Consider the following 19550-nt stretch of genomic DNA (forward strand, 5'->3'; position numbering starts at 1 on the left):
TATATTTTTCAATATTTATGATTAGTTATTTTTAAATTATAACTATTAAACTAATAAAATATAAAACTGCTTTATTAAGGTCTTGCCTTAGGTTAAAAGAACAAAGTAAATAAAAAACAACAAAAGATACTATGAAATATAAAAATAAGTCCACATAGCCACCAGTGAGTAGTAGTTTTATATTCAATTGATATGCATTTAAAAATGCTTAATGTATAAAAAATAATATTTGGTACTGCTTGGTGAATGTCTGCATTGTCCATAAGTGCCTGTCATTTAGGAATTCAACTGTGCTTGAGTTTGGCCACTGCATGCTGCCTTTCCTCTTTGCATTATTTCTGTTATTTCTTATGGTAAATTAGTTCTTAATCTGTATGGTGTTTTTCAGCAACAACACTACCAGTTAATTAAAAATGACTGTGCCTTAACAGTCATTTTCAATATCGATTCTTAATAAATATAATAAGGGAACTAGGACATTTTAATCTCTGTTTTTGATATTGAAATTCAGATTGATTGTACTTTTTTTCTCCTTGCATTTTGAATCTTTCCTTGGTTTTTAGCTGAAAAAAATGTATATCTAATTCTACAAAAAGTAGTTGTAAATATAAGTATGTTGAAAATTGTATCTCTGCATTCAATTTTCAAATTCTTTAAATTGTGTTGAATTATAACACAGCTCCCACAACCTTTACTACTTTAAATATAAGTAACATTTGCATTTTAGAGTGTAGGGAAGAGAGGTTCCAAAAATAAATTTCTAAATTAACAATATATATAATTGCTAAATAATAAATAAAAACATTTTATTTTGTATATTAACCCAAAAAATTATCTTACAGGATCCGTGACATCTATGTAAGTGGTATGCTGTTCCATAGTGAGATACAAGTTAGTTGATCTTTTCATTCTTGTTGCAAAAGTAAGTTTTGTCTGGTTAATATTTGTGTTCGTGTCAATCATAAAGTAAAAATTTTTTTCCTTCAATTAAATATTATTTAAAATATTTAATAATTTAAAAAAATATTAAACTTGCATGGACAATTCTTATCCCTTAATGTACTATTATTTTTCACTACTCCCTGTTTCCCCCCCCCCAACTAAACAGCTGCATTTACTTAATTCTCCTTCACCAGCATGACCTATAAAACCAGCCATATCCATTTAAGGCAAAATAATGTATAAAGTACTATATTTTCACAGATACTCCATGCCCTTGAATAAGCCATGGATCTTATTATTTTAAGATATGATAAAAATAATTTTTTTGAATACACTGTACATTTATTATTTGTGTCCAAGTTGTGTTGTAATAAATGTCAGAAACGAATAATTGTTTTCAGCTATGGTGAGTTGATGGAATTAAAGATGCTGAAGTTAATAAAAATGTAGCATTTTTATTCGTTCATCAGGCCTTTGGGAAGAAATCTCAGGCTTGAGAATAAATTCATGAAGAAGCTGTCCACTCCAATTTTTGGTTCCTTTTTTTTTAGAGGGGGAAAAAAAAAAATCAAGTAGGTATTTGAGAAAATACAGTACTTTATAAGTAGCATAAACAATGTTATTGAGAAAGTAATGATTTTTTATAACTGAAATAATTAAATATTTCCATTCTCAGAATGACTGGAGAATGGAAACAGGCAATCATTTTTGGAAGTTGGTTATAACTTGACATTGGATAATATGCACTAAAAAATAGGCAAATTGTGCAATAAAATATATGAAAATATATTTTATTGCACCAAAACGATATATTATGTATTAACATTTTTACATACTGGTTTTTCAAATTAACTGAATTATAATTTCTTTGTATTCAATATAAAAGTAACAACCATTAAGTAAAAGTTTTAGAATATGATCATTTTACAAATTGACATGGATAAACAATATATTTTTCAATTTGTCTATTATAAATCTTTGATATTTTAGCATTAGCATCAGTAGTGGCAATTGATGCGAGAAAGCAAGCTTATACAGTATCAGAAAAAGGGGGGGGGTGGATTTCCATTTCATCTATCCATTCCCTTCAGTAGTTTGTCTAATAATTTCATGAATTTATTTAAGCTGTTAACTTCCACAGCAGCAGATGGAAGTTTGTTCCAACAATCAACCAGCTGCTGGCTAAAGGAAAACTTTCACACATCTGTTCTAAAACCATCCTTCCTCAGTTTGAATTTATGTGCCCCCCATGTATGTAGTCTGAGTAAGAGGAAGAATCCTATCAGCATTGAGCTTGCTCACTTCATTCAAACCCTTAAACATCTCAATCAGATCACCTCACAGGTGCCTAGTCTCCAGATGCTGCAACTTGCAGAACTGAAGCCTTTCTTGGTAACAGCACCCCTTTGTTCCCCTCACCAATCTTCTCTATACTTGTCCCAGCAGCCCTGCATCCTTTCTAAAATAGGCCTCTGAACCTGTATGCATTACCAGTGGGATAATCACTCCATGAGCTGTTCTGGCAACTTCTTTGCACTGCTAACAGAACTTCATATCTGAATACACAATTACCCCCCCCCCCGTCTTTATTTTTTCCCACCTTGAGTGTGGTACCAGTCAGTTGATACTAGGGCTTGCTTAAAACCGAGAAATTTCAAAACAGAGTTTAACCGAAGTTTACTTTTAAAACCGATTTTCTCAGGCTTAGGAAAAATAATTAAAAGCTTATAACACAGGTATTTATTTTATCTTGGGTAGATTGTACAAATCGTAATCAAATCTTTTAAACAAAGTCTATCACCTCTTATAGTAGAAAAAATTAAAAAAATTAAAATGCTCCAAAAAAGTAACCAGCTTGAGATTATACAAAATTACAAATTGTATTCAAATCTTCTCCTATAGTAAACAAAAAAAAATAATAAGCCCTATAATAATAAATAAATAAATAAAAATGTGAAAAAAAACAGCTTGGGGAAATTACTTTACTATTTATTGCTCAACTTTTTTCTGAAAATGATCCTTTAAAAAACACAGTATATTAAGCATTTTTCCTGATAGACTTGACCTTATTTTTGTGTTAAAGAGACCAGTGATCGAAAACACTCTCTCAGATTGGACACTTGTTGGTTTAATGGTCAGCAGTGCTCTATAAACTTTCTCCAGCTTTTCACTTCTACTGCTAGTTGCCTCCAAAATTTTAAATTCTTTGCTGATTTCCAATTCACTCGGATATTTTGAAGGCTCTTCAGTTAATCTCTTTATTACACTATCATACTCTCGCATGAGTGTATCTCCAACATCGGAACTAGACGAGTCTTTGTTTTCTTCTAAAAGAACAGTTCGTTTATTTTCAGTTTCTTCATTCAACGCTAAGCCTCCTTCGGAATGTTTTGCAAATAATCTCTGATAAATCTCTTCAGCATGCTTTTTCAAAACTTGCTTACTTAGAAAATCAAAAGTTCTTGAACCTGAATCTTCTTTCCTAAACTTTTTGGAATTGTGTAGATAGCTCAGCAAAGCCACAGTTTGGCAATTTCGTCTTGCATTGTAACGCTGCAAAAGGCTTTGGTGAAACTTTAAAGCAAATGGGTTTTCTGCTGTATCAAGTTTAGCAAGCAGAAATTCTATTGAAGACTCTGCTTTAAGTAAGTCTGTATCTTCTGAGGTTATAGCCTTCAGAATCATTTCAACTGGTCGCAAAGTTTCACATAGCAATTCAAGTGTTTTCCAGGCATCGTCAGACACAGCTTCAGTTGACATTACTGCACATAGAGCATTTGGAATGCAATTTTTCAATTTCAAATATCTCTCAATCATGTAGAATGTGCTATCCCATCTAGTCTTGCAATCTAATATAAGTTTATATTCTTTCCCATTAAATTTTGCTTTAACAATATTTTGTAATATGTCATTTTTGGTAGGCGATTTTCGAAAAAGCTTGCAAATTTTTCTGACTTTGTTAATAGTTTGTGCAATATTGGCCATTGGATTGAAGAAATAAATGAGCTCATTGGTTTGATAAGGCATGCCTTGCTGTCCTTCTTCAACTTCTTCATTGTCTTTGGAAGACTCAGACTGTGGCACCATAATTGATTGCTTTTTCATAAAGTACATCTACAACTGACAGATGTGTACAATATTGATGATATTGGCTATACATTATTGATGATTAGGCGTAATTTGCTTGCCAAACTTAATCATCATTGCTACTCCATCGGTGGTGCAGGCAACAATATCCTCATCCAAGTTCAAACCAAATTCCTTCAAGTATCCATTCACAATTTGCTCAGTTCTTCTGCTATCAAGTGAACCATTAATCTCAATAAGACTGAACGACCAATGATTGTCTTTTGAATGCACATTTATATTCATATACCTTTTATTTTGTATATTCGTCTAGAGTCAATAAATACTGTGCACCCAAAACCAATGAATTTTTGAAATGCTGAATGAGTTCTTCTTTCTTAGTTTTATAATAATTCAGAACCATATTTTTAATTCCATTCACTGAGGCTGGTGGTAATTTATCGTATTTATTTCTCTGAAGGTGAAGGCTTAATTGTATAAATTCACTCTTGGCAATTGAATTAAAAGAAAATCCATCTAATTTTGAAATCTCTTCTTCCATAGATTTTTTTAACAATAAAGTTTTCTAATGTTCTTACCATTTTTACGAGAAGTTCACTGTTATCTTGTTTAATATCAATCTGATGCATTTTCTTTAAATGCAACGTTAAAGATGATGTAGATCCTCTTTCGACTTCATTATATTCTGACATTTCGAACATTGTGCTTCATCTTTGCTTTTTCGAGCAAAATAATTCCGTACATTTGATATTATCTTAGACATATTAAGAGTAATAAATATTAATTAGTAGGAATTTATATCACAGACAATTTTAAATAAAAATATTGAAGATAACAAAGGCACAATACTATGCGTCACTCCCGCAAGCACTGAATGAAGAGTCTAAACGAGGCAAGTTTCAAAATTTTCACGAAAGAAATTTTTTATTTATTTACTTGCAATTTTTTTCCCCAATTGAATCTATTGTATTTTCAAAATTACATAAAAGCTAAATTTGGCAAAGCTGCTTTTTGGAGACCATTTGATCGCAAATTTAATAGGAATAAAGAAGCAAAAAACTTTCTACAATTGAAATTTGATGCAATATTCAGCGAATCTGTTTCTAGTGGGTAACCATCAATAAGGCGCGTTCCATAACTTGCCTGGTGAACAAGATAGATGGAACGGAGAAATGTTGAGCATTTTCTTTTGCGCTATCGCTCCGACTCACTCAGTCGTAAATGAGTACACCTGCATCGTGCCATGATACAGGTGGGAAGATAAAAGGTATCCCTCCTAGATTTGGGCCACTTGCCCATGAGATTCGTACCTAAACATAAAATAAAATAAAAAACATGTTTAAAATATAAAGCAGTTGAACAATCCAGACAAACGAACAAACAAAAGAAAATGTGCGTAACAAAAAACTATATTCGAGGGCTAACTAAAAAAATATTCGAATCCGGTTTTAGAAGCTCGGTTTCGGTTTTAACAACTCAATATGAAAACCGGATTTAACCGGTTTATAAAACCGGTTTGCAAGCCCTAGTTGATACATTACTCTGGGAGTTACTAATATCCATATACAGTGCTTTGTATTTGTCAATGTTAAACTTCAAGTGCCATTTCTCAGCCTAACTTTTCTAGATCCTGTTGCAGTAGCATACTGTCACTGCTGTCATTAACCACCCTGCCAACCTTTGTGTCATCTGCAAACCTGGACATTAAGCCTGATATGCTTTCATTAATAAATACAGAAAACAATGATATGCTTTCATTAATAAATATGCTTTCATTAATAAATACAATGGGGCCCAACACCAAACCCAGGAAACTCCACTAATAACATTAGTCCCCAAAGAGCAGTGTCCATTGATTACCATTCTCCATCTTTTCCTGCTCAACCATTCCTTTATCCATAGAAGTAACTTGCCCTTAATACCAAACTGCTCCAATTTGTATAGCGGTCTTTTATGTGTAATAGTATCGAAAGCTTTCCTGAAATCCAAGTATATGATATCAGAAGGCTTTTTTTCATCCAGTTTCTTTGTTACTACATCGTAGTATCCAGTCAAATTGGTCAGACAATTTGATTTCCCCTTAACAAACCCATTCTGTTTTTCAAGTATAACTGCAGCCTTGTCTAGATGATTCTACAATACTATTTTAACCAGTGACTCTATCATTTTCGCTGAAATAGAATTTAAACTAACAGTTCTGTAATTATTCTTTACTCTTTGATCCTCTTTGTGAATTGAAGATACATTCACACATCTGCAGTTTGTGGGGACTTCCCCTGAATCCAAAGATGCTCTCATAATTATGGCTAAGGGTTCCTTTGCTGCCTACCTTAATATAATATCCCATCCACTCCAAGTGCTTGTCTTATGTTTAACTTCAACAATTTCTCTCCACTTTCCTCCTAATTACTACAAAATCATTTAGCTCTCTGTTATGGTTTAATAAACTTCTGGCATCCACTTCCCTAAAGAATTCCTTGTGTGTGAATGTAGATACAAAATACTCATTCAGTTTGTTAGCAATCTGAGCAGGATCATCAGTTGAACCACCAATATCAAGTGGAACAACTTGAATCATCTCCTTCATTCTAATGATTACATTAGTAAAGAAGTCTTTGCCAAGGATTTCTCATAATCTGCCTTCGCTTGCCTAACCTCCTTTGTGACTTGGTTACTGACTAGTTTATATCCATCATAGGCTTCTCTGTCACCTGATAATTTTTATGCATCCCATGCATTTTTCTTCTCTGCCACAAGTCTCATTAGTTCATATGACATCTATTTAGACCTATACCTTGAAGAGTATTTCTTAGTTGGTGTGAAAAACCTAGTAGTTTTATGATTAATTCTTTGAATGCTTCCCATTTAGAATTTGCTGGTGGTAACGTCATCAGTTGGTCCCACTGTATAGAATTTAAAAACTGAGACCACTGTAGTCACCTTTACAAAAGCGAAACCCCTTGCTTTACATTTGATGGTAGTTACATCTTTAAGTAAATCTGACCTCAATACACTGTGATAACTGCTACTAGCGGTTCTTTTATTTCCAAATTCTTAATGTACGAATAATCACTGCTGATAATCAGATAAAGATTATTACTCCCTCTTGTTGCCTGTCTAACATGCTTCTGTAAAAAACAGTCATCCAAAGACACTCAAAAATATTTCCTGCTTTTCTGTGAATGACCAACCCACAAGTTCCAGTCACTATCTGGAAAGTGAAAATCCCCTATTACGAGACATTCTGATTTCCTGGGCCACTCTGTTTTTCTGTACAGTTGTTTGTTGTACTCTTCAGAATCCTTTGGCCCCTAACACACTCCAACTCTTATATCACACCACACCGTCTCAACATTGCACTGTCCACCCATATCAACTGAAAGCTCTGTATTAGATTTTTATGTGCTTCTTAACTAAGAGCATAACCCCCCTTCTATCCTGTCTCTCCTTCCTGTATGCATTGTACTCCCCATATTCAAATTCTGCATCCCTTATATCTGAGTGACACCACGTCTCTGATATTTCAACTATGTCTGCATTTTAATGTCTTGACCAGGACTTGAAATTTATCAGATTTATTTACTCTGCTCCTAGACTCTTTAGAGTCCAGGGGCAGCACAGTGTTCTGCACCATTGCCAACACAGTGTTCTGTTTCTAAGGATGATCTTGTAATTTTATATAGGTGATTGTTATAGTGCTTTGAAAATAGCAAAGATGGAGAAAAAATTTATATTATTTTCAGGTGGCTACTAAAATTAAAACTGAAGAAACACTGAAATCATTGAAGTTGTACACAAAGAAACAGTTTGTCAGCAATAAAGGAAAATGATGGAATTAAGAGAAGCTTGTAGTGGAAAGAGCATGAGTCTCTCCCCATTTTACCTGGGAATAATACCAAATTTTTTACTCACATGTCAACTCCAAGAACACCATTGTATACTAAGGTCTGAAATCATGTTTTCCAATTAAGAAGTCAATTCTTTAAATGAAAATTATAAAATAATTAAGGCTTAATTCTATATAAAGTTTAAGCTCTAATTTTGAGAGGCGCCTCCGTAGCCAGGTGGGAAGGAGCAGCAGTGCGTAGCACATGCTTCTTGATTAGACCGGGGTTCGAGCCCGTCACCACCAAATACGGAGGATGCGGAAAGGTCAGGGAATGACCACCGCATATCCCGGAGCAATATGGCCTTAAGTTGCTAATGCTCCTAAAAACTAAATAACAAACAAACAAACAATAATTTTGAGATTAATTGGATACCAAGTTTTTGTTACATTAATTACTAATGAGCAAATGAAGTAGATTCAGTACTCAGCTACTTGTCTTCTCTGACAGTATAATGGTTTTGTTTCTTCTTACTTGTTTGGAGAGGTCAGCGATTCGAATCCAGTCATCAACTGGAGGTATTCCCAAAGGTCTCTTCAAGCAGGGCTGTTGTCTGATCTCAGACAGAGGAAGTACAGTTTTCTGAGTTATTTCAGGTTTTTCATCTTGCACATCATGCAGGTTAGCCTTGTGATCACACTAGTATATACTTAATAAACAGCATTGCAATATGGTCTGTCTATGTCATACCTAAAAACCTAACGACAACTCAGCACTGACAATACATATAATTCACCTTGTGAATTATATATATATAAAAAAGTTCTTGTTTATACTCTGGCATGGCCATTTATTGTAAACTCCACTAGGTCAGTGGAGTTTACAATAAATCAATCAATACAAACATTAATTGTATTTAGCAGTCACGGACTTGAACCCCAGTTCACTCAAAGAGTGCGTGCTTCAGCACTCATGCTTCTACCCACTCGGCTACAACCCACAGTGCCACATGATATAGTATGTGTGCAGAGGATTAAGTTTTGGAATGTGAGTAATGCCTATTAACTTTCATAAACTAACAATTTATCACTTGATACTGTATGTGGTTGTGGCCAGAATTAAGCCCATTAGACTTTACACAAGTATATATATAATTACATGACATGGGTAATGCTCTTTGTTCTAAAATTGATAAAAATAAGTAATTTCCTAAGCATTATTTTAATATCATATAAACATTTTGTTTTATAGCCAAAATCAGACCATGAATTTTCTACTAAATTTAATGAGATCCTCTGAAATTAATCCTCTTCTTACGTGTGGGTGGTTTTACTGTAACTCTTAAAAAAATGTTTTTGTTGTGTTAGATAATCTCTTAAAAAACTTACTGTATGATATGCTATAATATTATTTATTAACAAAAAAAGTCTGTAAAATTATATATTTTGTTAACATGGTTTGAGATATACTTTTCACGGTTATGATCCATGCAGAAAAATTGCGTAGCTTTATAAAAATTTAATAAACCTGCATGAACTTGCACTTTCTTTTATGTATTTTTGTATCACTGAGCGAGTTCCATTATCAAATATGGTTACTCCAAGTGCTTTTATTGTGTGGATGGAAAAAAGATCCTGAATGCAAAAGAGTGATGAAGTCACCATAAATCTCATGATAAGATGTGAAACAAATCTAATATTTTTTCAAGAAAACAGACAAAACTGTTTTAACCAAATTGTATGAATTGCTTTAGGCATGTTTCATATATAGGTGACCCACACTTAATGTTGATAATTCATTCTGGAAAAATAGAGCACTAAGTAAATCAGCACTAAGCGAGTGCCGTATTCCTGTAATGTAACATATGTATTTGTGAGTTGCAGTTTTTACCACTGCGACTCACAAATAATGAACAGTAGTGAAAAGATGCCAAATGTCGGTCAAAATATTTAATGTTAAAAACTTGTTGAGAAGTATGACACCTCTCTTCAATAATTTTAAGTTCTTTTTTGAAAGTTTCAGCTCCCTCTTGATCTGCACTTACGACTGCTCCCTGAATGTTAAATCTATCGAACCAGCCCTTACTAACTTTAAATGGTTCCACTTTTTTTTTCTTTTTTTTCTTTTTTTTTTTTTTTAAGGTGAGCTTTTTTCAAATCATCATATAGGCTAATCGCTTTTTATTTAATAAAATTTAACTTAACAGAATTGTGCGTTGGATATTACCTTCAATAAAATTATTTAGAAGTCTCCATTTCAGTTATAATAGCCTGCCTAGCCATAACCAATTTAGTTAATTGCAGTGGAACAGCTGTCTTTCCCACTGCTAAAATTAATTCTTTATTTTTTATAATTGTTCTTACAGTTGCATCTGCCAGTCCTAAATGATTGCACACATCCACTTGTCGTTGAATGGAATCGATTCGCTTCAAAACATATAATTTAATTTTCAAATTCAGTCTTTTTCTTACTTTAGTAGGCTTCGTACTGCGTCCAGATGTTGTTGGTTGCTTTTTAATTCTTATCCACCATTATTCATCTTCGAAAATGTAACTGTTTTGCATTAATTATTATACAATATTCGAGTAAACTGTCTGTTACCTAACACTGTATTGAGTGATGACTAGACTTCAGATAAATGCATATAACGGTATATTACAAGCAATATACTTGATCATTTTTTAAAATGTTGATCTCAGAACTACATAACAGGCCACCGTACTGCAATTAAATTAGCGTGGAAGAAAATTTCACTGAGCATGAAAAAATTTCGCAAGTCACCATGGGAAACTTTTTAATGCTGTTTTGCTATTCATTTTCAAGCTATCGACTACATCAGATGAAACGTTTTTGTTAAACATGCCAAAAATTTAGTCTTTTCATTGCTAAAAGAGCGTTATAGTGAGTTGACAGCATTAGAGTGAAATATAAGAACAGCGTTATAGCGAATCAGCTTAGAGCAAACCACATTATAACAAGGGCCTGCTATAGGCCCTTGATTTCATAAAAGCTTCAAGTTTATTATATATTTTTTCATAGATATCTGGAGTTTCTTGTTTAGTTATATTTCTGTTAAATTTTGTGATAGTTATTAAAAGAATTTAAAGAATTTTCTTTTTTAAAAAGTTCATGGTGTATGAAAAATTCTTTCATATGGTACTGAATTAACTTTTAGAGCACAGTAATGGGAAGATTAACCTGTTACTATGTTAACAAAACTTATCTTTGGCCATATTTGAAATTAAAGGAATCGTCATATAATATATCTGATTTACTCTTATTCGTTTTCTTATTCTTGTAGGATTAACCAAAAAATGGGGGCTTTCTTGGATAAGCCAAAGACAGAGAAACACATGGAACATGGATCAGGGAATGGACTAAGATTTGGTTTAAGTAGCATGCAGGGTTGGCGTATTGAAATGGAAGATGCACATTGTGCTGTTGTAGGCTTACCCCATGGACTAAAGGAGTGGAACTTTTTTGCGGTATTTGACGGGCATGCTGGAGCCAGGGTTAGTGCCCATTGTGCTGAGAACTTATTAGATTCTATTATCCAAACTGAAGACTTTCGTAACAGTGCAAATTATTGTAATGGACAAGTTACTACAGAGCAAATAGAAAGTGTTAAAAAAGGCATTAGAGATGGATTTTTGAGGCTAGATGAAAAGATGAAGAAAATCCCAGAAGTAGCTTCAGGTGAGGATAAGAGTGGTTCAACTGCTGTTTGTGCCCTAGTGTCACCTACTCATTTCTTTTTTGCCAATTGTGGTGATTCACGAGCTGTCCTTTCAAGGGATAGAAAGTCTTTTTTTTCAACTCAAGACCATAAGCCAATCAATCCTTCAGAAAAAGAAAGAATACAGAAAGCTGGAGGAAGTGTGATGATACAGAGAGTTAATGGTTCCCTGGCTGTTTCTCGAGCTTTAGGTGACTATGAATACAAACAAGTTGAGGGAAAAGGTCCTTGTGAACAGTTGGTTTCACCAGAACCAGAAGTGACTATACAAGAAAGAAATAATGAAAATGATGAATTTCTAGTTCTGGCTTGTGATGGCATATGGGATGTGATGAGTAATGATGAGCTGTGTGATTATATCAGGCATATGTTAGAAATAACTACTGATCTGGAGTTTATTTGTAGTTCTGTTATTGACACCTGTCTCTATAAGGTAAGTAAGGCTGTTAGTTTTATATATATATATATAGGCAAATTTCAAATATTTATATAACCAGCCAGTTCAAAAATTTTTGAACTGGTTGGTTATATAATATATTGTTATGGAATCAATAGGAATTTTTTTCCCCCAATGAACATTATTTAATTATTCTTTTTCATTGATTTGCATTCTACATCCTAATTCCAAATACATTAGTATTAGCCATATGATACAAAGAAACCCTATACTTTTTGTTGGACTAGTCAAAAATTTATTTGATTAAAAAGTTTCTGGTGATTCATGATAATACATAAGTGTCCATTCAGCTGACCTTTGAATTTACCTAAGCTGTAAACTTTGACCACCCAATTGAGGCAACTTATTCCAGTAATCAACAGCTTTCTGGCTACTAGAAAACTTTCTGCAATCCTGTCTAAACCTCTTTCTCTGTAATTTGAATCTACGACTCCTAGATCTGGAATCACTTAACAGTAAAAATTTCACCCCATTCATTTTACTTTCACCTCACAAAGAGCCTTATATATAAGGTGAGGCAATAAAGTTCCTGTACTGGTGCTGTTGTGGTCATCAATGAGTTTGAAAATAAACGGAAGTAGTGTGTTGTAGTCCACACTTCCTCCAACAGATGGTGGTGCAGAGGTTGTGCAGTAGGCTGACAGACTGCAAGTAACAACCAGTTTTGCTAGTAACATACCATTTCACAAGTTTTCAGTGGAGCACGAAACAAATTTCAGATTTTGCTTTTAACTGGGAAGATCTGGGTCGTTTTTTTCTATAAAGATCGATTCAAAAGTACTGTTCAGTTCATCTGAAACATCAGCTTAAATTCATGCAACATTATCTAAGACTTATCTGCACCCATTACACAAGAGTGTGATATGATTCATTCTTCTCGTCTTTGTATTCACATATGTGAATAAACTCCTTGTCCATGTTTTTTGCTTGCTTAGCCAGCCCAGCATTTTTTGTGGTACTGTTACAGATCAGTTTGTAGTTGGTTTTTCCATGCCATCTTTTTCTGCTTTATTAAACTGACTAGTTCATTATTCATCAATCTGAGATGAATAATCTCAGATCTCCCCACGCTATATATTCTTAAAGGTTTATATGCATTTGAGGCCTCATTGACTATACCTTCAAAACTATTCCATAATTCTAACATATTCACGTTCTGTGAGCTGGCTCTCCCATTTGATAGAGACCGTGTAGTATCTTAAGCTGTCATAACCTCCTTTCCTGAAACTAAAACTCATTCCTTTGCCTTTAATAACTGCTATCTCTCTCTCTCTCTCTCTCTTCTCGTCATCTAATTTAGTACTGTCAGTCCTATAACATTATCTGGTTCATAGGTGATGATCAGGCCTAGGATAACCTTGCCTCATGGTACATTCCCTAATATGATGATGGAAATAAGTCATCTAGTTGTTTTAAAAATTTTGTTCCTCATCATGAATTTTGCTCCCACTTGTTCCAGCAATTTGAAACAAATTGAAATTACTTATAATAAGACATTCACACTTGCCATGCCATTTGCTTGTAGAGACTCTTGTCATAACCTTCACAATCTTTTGGTATGTAGATTACTCCCATTCTCATTATACCTTTGCTTCCAACTAACTCATCTCACAGATTCCATACTGTTATGTGTAAATTCTGAATTTGAAAAAGCTTTTATCGTTCTCAGGCTGCTTTTGATATGTTATGACCACACCTTCTCTCTTCCCCATTCTTCCTAAATATGTTGTACTTACCATAGTGAAACTTATCGTCCCCTAATTCTGGGCTGCACCACATGTACATTAGCTCTGTTATATCAGCAATAGTTGTCCTAACCGGGAATTCGAATTCACTTATTTTATTGATGAACAACACTCCTGACATTATTGTACTCACAGTTAAGGCTAAATGCTCTTGTATATTTTACCACTTTGACACACCCTTTTAAGTTATTTAAGCTTCCTAGCATTAGCGTACTGCTTGCTTGAAATGTCAGTCAGAACATCTTGTCAATATTAGCTGTTATGACAAGAAACAGGAACTCTTGAGATGTGTGAAAGTATAAGATATTTGACCCATATCATCAGATAATATGCAAAGCTTATAGGAAGAAATTTTTCTCAGTGGGATCTTCTCTAGTTAATAGTTGGAATTCATTTGAACAGAGGAGGTGGTGTAAGTGTTTTTGCTAGTGTCATCAAGGAGGCATTAAGGGTTCAGAGAAAAATAGCTAATTCGGGGAGTTTAGGGGAGTCATTGGAATGATACAGATTAATGATATGGGCCAAAATCACACTTCTCGCTTCCCTATGAGTACTTATATCCTACTTGCAGTTACCATATGTGCAGAAACATTGAAGTAGGTGCAAAACCACCTGCAGTTACAACCCATTTGAAAAATATGGTTAAGCAGCAGTAAGGGATGCAGTAAAATTCAAAATTTACTTTGTCTGTATAGTAATGCCAGGAGCATTGTAAATAAATTAAAAGAATTTGAGCTTTTGGTTAAGCCAGCCAATAATGATATAATCGGACTAAGGGAACATGGTGCCATCCAGAAATAGAGGATGAAGAATTTCACTGTGGTGAGTAGCATCTTCAGGAGAGGGGAGGAGGAGTTGAAGGTGAGGGGGAGTCATACTTCTTATCAAAAGTTCTCTGAAAGCAATCAAGTTCAGATGGATGTTGAGTCTCTAATGTAAGATGGCTCACGGTAGGGGAAAGATGATAATTAGGATAGGTTACAAACTAAACAATTATGAGGAGTGGAACAAAAAGTCTTTTTGTCCCACTCACTAGGTAGCGACCACTGTCAAAATGGATATGGTCTAAAGAGATTTCTGTGATCAAAAGAAAGGTGAAGACTTCAATAACAAGAGAAATGATTAAAGTGAATAAAAGCCTCTTTGATTTTATTAACCAAAGAGACAGCAATATTTTGTTGAATACAGGTTCATTATGGAAAGTATTCAGTGGATTTATCCTGGGTGCTACAAATGCATTTGTTCATTGGAGAAGTTCTGTAAAATAAAGATGCCCAAATGGATGATAAGAGATTTAGGGTTTAATTCAGCAAAAGAAAAAAAGCACAGGCTAATTACAGGCTATTGCAAATAATACTGATTTATATGAGTATTATAGTTGAATATACTATAAACCCACTTATGGGGTAAGATAGGCCAAAATGTAGAGAATTAAGTTCTTTTAATACATGAATACAGAAAAGAAGAGAGAGAATCTCCTTACTTGGTCAAAATGGAAAAGTCATAGAAAGCCCAGTAGAAGTGGCAGATAAATTGAATAGGTATTTTGCAATGACTTTTACAATTGAAAGACCATTCAAGCCACTAGGTGATAGGTAGTCAGACTGCCATAAATCTGGAGAAGCACTAAAGTCTCCCCAATTCACAAAGGTGGTGTGAAAGATGTGACGAGAACAAAAACACCAAAGAGTTTGACATCAGTGGTGGGAGAGATCGTAGAGTCTATGGTTAAGGATATAATACAGGACCATGTTGATAGGAATGGTATTCTTAATTAATGGATCACATCATAGGTTTGTGAAGGGGAAGTCTTGTCTGACCAACCTAGTTAATTATTATGACAAAGTTATAAAATACTTGGATGCAAGAGGAAACTTTGTCATTAGTTATCTTGTCATCAGTAAAGCTTTTTGATATGGTATAAGTCTATTGCATAAACTGGAGTAACTTGGGATTAATGGAAAGAACCTTTGTTGGGTCACTAGGTGGGTAAAAGACTGGAGACCAGGAGTATTCATAAATGGACATTTCTTGTGGTATATAGCAAGTGGAGCACCCCCAGGAATGACTGTTGGGGCCACTTGTTTCTCATCTTAATGACATTGAAGATGCATTACAGGAGAATTTGTTGAAATTTTCTAATGATTTATAGGCAGAAAGGATGGTTAATGACAGAACTAGGCCATTTTGCTTCAGAATAACTTATATAAGTTGCACAAATTATCTGAAAAATGGACATTTGAAAAAAAGCATTAAACTTCAAAAAGACATTTGAAGTTTAATTCTTCTAACATAAGATTTGCACCTGGAGAACAGAAATCCAGGAGTTACTTATAAGCTGAGGTGGAGGACCGGATTTAAAAGTGTTTCAAGACAAAACAATTATGAGTTATGATTCAGTCAAATCGGAAATTTTTGATGCAATGTAAACAAGTGGCTAAGAAAGCACGTTTTCCTATCTGTGATGTATAGGATCTTTGCAAGTATGGAAAAGCCCGTCACTGTCCCTTTAAAGTAGACCAGCAGTTTCCAAACCTTTTTGACTCGCGAACCCCTTACATCGTAATATTTTTTATTTGAACCACTAAGCCTATATTCTGTGAAATCATATAATACTGAATTTTTATTATAAAATATTTCCAGTATTACCTTTTTATAAGCAATATTGCATAATAATATAAAACTATTATTCTCAGAGGCCTCTGAGAATTAAAATTAATTTTGATATCAAAATTAGTTTTAATTAATTTAAAATTAATCAAAACTAATTTTGATATCATATACTTTGATTTCAGGAAAGCTTTTGATGCTGTTGCATGTGGACGAATACTGTACAAATCGGAGCAGTATGGCATAAAGGACAAATTGCTGCTATGGATAAAGGGATGATTGAGTGAGAGAAGACAGATAGTGGTAATCAATGGACACTGCTCTTCGTGGACTAATGTTATTAATGTCCCCCAGGGTCCATGTTGGGCCCATTATTGTTTTCGGTATTTATTAATGATATTGATGAAGGTATATCAGGCTTAATGTCCAAGCTTGCAGACGATACGAAGGTTGGCAGGGTTGTTAATGATAGTATGCTACTGCAACAGGATCTAGGAAAGTTGAGCAGATGCACTGAGAGGTGGCAACTGAAGTTTAACAATGACAAATGTAAAGTACTACATATGGGTAGCAGTAACCCCAGAGTAACATTAACTGTGTGATACTACACTCAGGGTGGTAGAGAATGAAAAAGACCTGGGGGTAATTGTGTAGTCAGACATGAATTTTTCTGAGCAGTGCAGACAGTCTGCAAGAGTAGCTCACGGTGTCTTGTCAAATGACATTGTGATGGTGTGCATGGAAAACCATGCACGTATTGCGGAGTTATGCTTCATAACTATTGCAACAGGGTACCTGCCCACTCGCCGATGAAGAAGCCAACCAGCTTTGAAACAGTGCCGAGTGGTGATGCCCATCTGAGTATAAGTAACAGTAGTCTTCTCTAAACTAATAGGTCTATAATTACTTGTGTCGCCCTTTCATCCTGCTTTGAGTATTGGGGTCACATCTGCACATCCCCATTCCATCCCCGTTCCAGAGAAGCGTTACTTATTTGAAGTAGTGCAATACCTAGGCAACTCGTGAAGATATTCACAATATGAGATATAATAAAATGATGCATGCATACTAACTGGGTAGTGGAAATGATGGAGATGCATTACCCATGCTTAAACAGCCTTTTCAGTTTTCTTTTTTTTTTTTTTTTTAGACAAATGATATTTTTCTTAGAAAAAAGACATTTGTTGACATTAGACTTGAACTTCTATAGACTAATTTTCAGGAAAGATAAGATGAGGTGATTATACTAATGTCAGGACACACCTTAAGTACTGCATACAGATCTGGGAGCCTCATTTTAGGAAGAATGTAGAGCTTCTGGAATGAATACAGAGAAGGGCAATGAGATTGCTCAATGGGATGCTCTTATCAAGAAAGGCTTAAGTTCTGCAAATTGTAGTGTCTGGAGACTAAATGCCTGCGAGGTGATGTGATTGAGGTGTTTAAGACTTTTGAATGGTTTGATCAAAGTCAATGCTGATGGGATTCTTCCTCTTGCTCAGATTGTGCACTTGAGGGAGCATAAATTCAAATTGAGAAAAGATAATTGCAGAATATATGTGCAGAAATTTGCCTTTAGCTAGTGGTTGATTGCTGGAACAAACTTCCATCTGTTGTAGAAGTTGATAGCTTAAATAGATTCAAGGCAGAACTAGACAAACATTTGGCGTGAGTGGATGGGTGAAATGAGAAGGGCTTTTTTTTTTTTTTTTTGGCTGATGCTGTATAAGCTTGTTTTCTTGCATCATGTGCTTGTACTAATGCTAATGTCTTTTAACTCTGCACTTAACTTTTGTTGCACTATCATGAAGATCGTTCTCACACTTAACTTTTGTTGCACTATCATGAAGATCGTTCTCACAAAAAATATTCAAGTGTTTTGGTCAATTTTCTCAAGGAAAAAAGCTTTAATTTTCAAATCCTTGTAACTGTGGGGACTTGGATACTGGGGACCCTCTGTACTACACTCAACATAGTGGAAAATGAAAGCGACCTGGGGGTAATTGTGCTGTGCAGACAGGCTGTCAGTTCAGTCCAAGGGGTTTTGTCAGTGATATACAGGATGTTTGCTAGCAGGGATAAGGATATGATTATCTCTTTGTTTTCAAGGCTGTGGTTAGGCTGCATCTCGAGTACTGTATGCATGTCTGGAGGCCTCATTTTAGGAAAGATCTAGATCTGCTAAAACAGGTGCAGAGGACAATGGGCTTTGTGGAAAGAAAGGCTTCAGTTCTGCAAATTGCAGTATGTGAATACTAGGCACCTGCAAACAGATCTGATCAAGGTGTTTAAGGGCTTCGAAGGGATTGAGTAAGCTCAGTATTGTTAGCATTCTTCCTCTTGCTGAGAGGAAGAATGACACACACACACGAGGGTACATAAATTCAAACTGAAGGATTGTTACAGGATAGATATGCAGAAGCTTGCCTGCAACCAGCAGTTGGTTGATTGTTGGAATAAACTTCCATCTGTTGTGAAATTGTAAAGGCTTTTTCTGGGTTCTGCTTTAAAAACCTGAATTTAGAAAGTTCCAGGATTCAGAGAAATTGTTAATTGGAGTCTGGTGGGGGTGGGATCATAGGAAAGTTACAAATTAGAGACATATTCTGGCATTGTTTTGAACTGTGTTGTTGAACATTCAATAACTTGGAAAGTATTTGGATTGGGCAGTACACGTCATGCTTAGAGTTCTTATTATACTGATGCAGTAAGATCTGGCCTGATTGTAGTCCATTGAGACCACAGGAAAATAATGGAAAATTACAGAATCAATCAGAAAACATCAGCCAATTGAATATCCGTTTGGAAAATTCCTGGGGTAAGCACTGCCATAAGCAACGTTGGATGTTTTTGGATATAAAGTATTTTAAATGACAGTGTCATACGTTGTTTGACATAGTCAGATGGTTAGTGCAGGAGTTCAGTAGCACATGTTTGAGTTAGCTGTCATTTGAGCTCATGTAGCTGCTAGATACAATTAATGATTGTATTCATTGTGTAAATCAGTGGTTCCCAAACTACTGAGATCAGCGGACTCTTTCAAAAATTAAAAATGTTTACGGACCCCTTCAAAAATCAAAATAAGTTTGCGGATCCTATATATATTTATACGTTTCTCTGTGTGTGTATATATGTATGAACACTCT

At 34.6% G+C, this 19550-nt stretch overlaps 1 protein-coding gene across 4 annotated transcripts in view; it reads left to right on the forward strand.

Moving 5' to 3' along the window:
• LOC150084013 (protein phosphatase 1A-like) overlaps nucleotides 1–19550 on the forward strand; it is a 125830-nt gene that overhangs the window by 72113 nt on the left and 34167 nt on the right. For 3 of the 4 annotated variants that reach the window (XM_090375857.1, XM_090375860.1, XM_090375858.1), the window contains exons 2-3: nucleotides 843–922; nucleotides 11158–12025. In XM_090375857.1, the coding sequence (XP_090231983.1) occupies nucleotides 11171–12025 (855 nt within the window). In that variant the 5' untranslated portion in view covers nucleotides 843–922; nucleotides 11158–11170. Of the gene's footprint in view, nucleotides 1–133; nucleotides 165–842; nucleotides 923–11157; nucleotides 12026–19550 lie in introns of those variants that run through there. The other variant, XM_090375859.1, reaches the window with a different exon arrangement.

This window comes from Mastigoproctus giganteus, chromosome 6 (genome assembly GCF_048544385.1).
Source record: "Mastigoproctus giganteus isolate SK-2022 chromosome 6, ASM4854438v1, whole genome shotgun sequence".
In the NCBI taxonomy this organism is placed as follows: Eukaryota; Metazoa; Arthropoda; class Arachnida; order Uropygi; family Thelyphonidae; genus Mastigoproctus; species Mastigoproctus giganteus.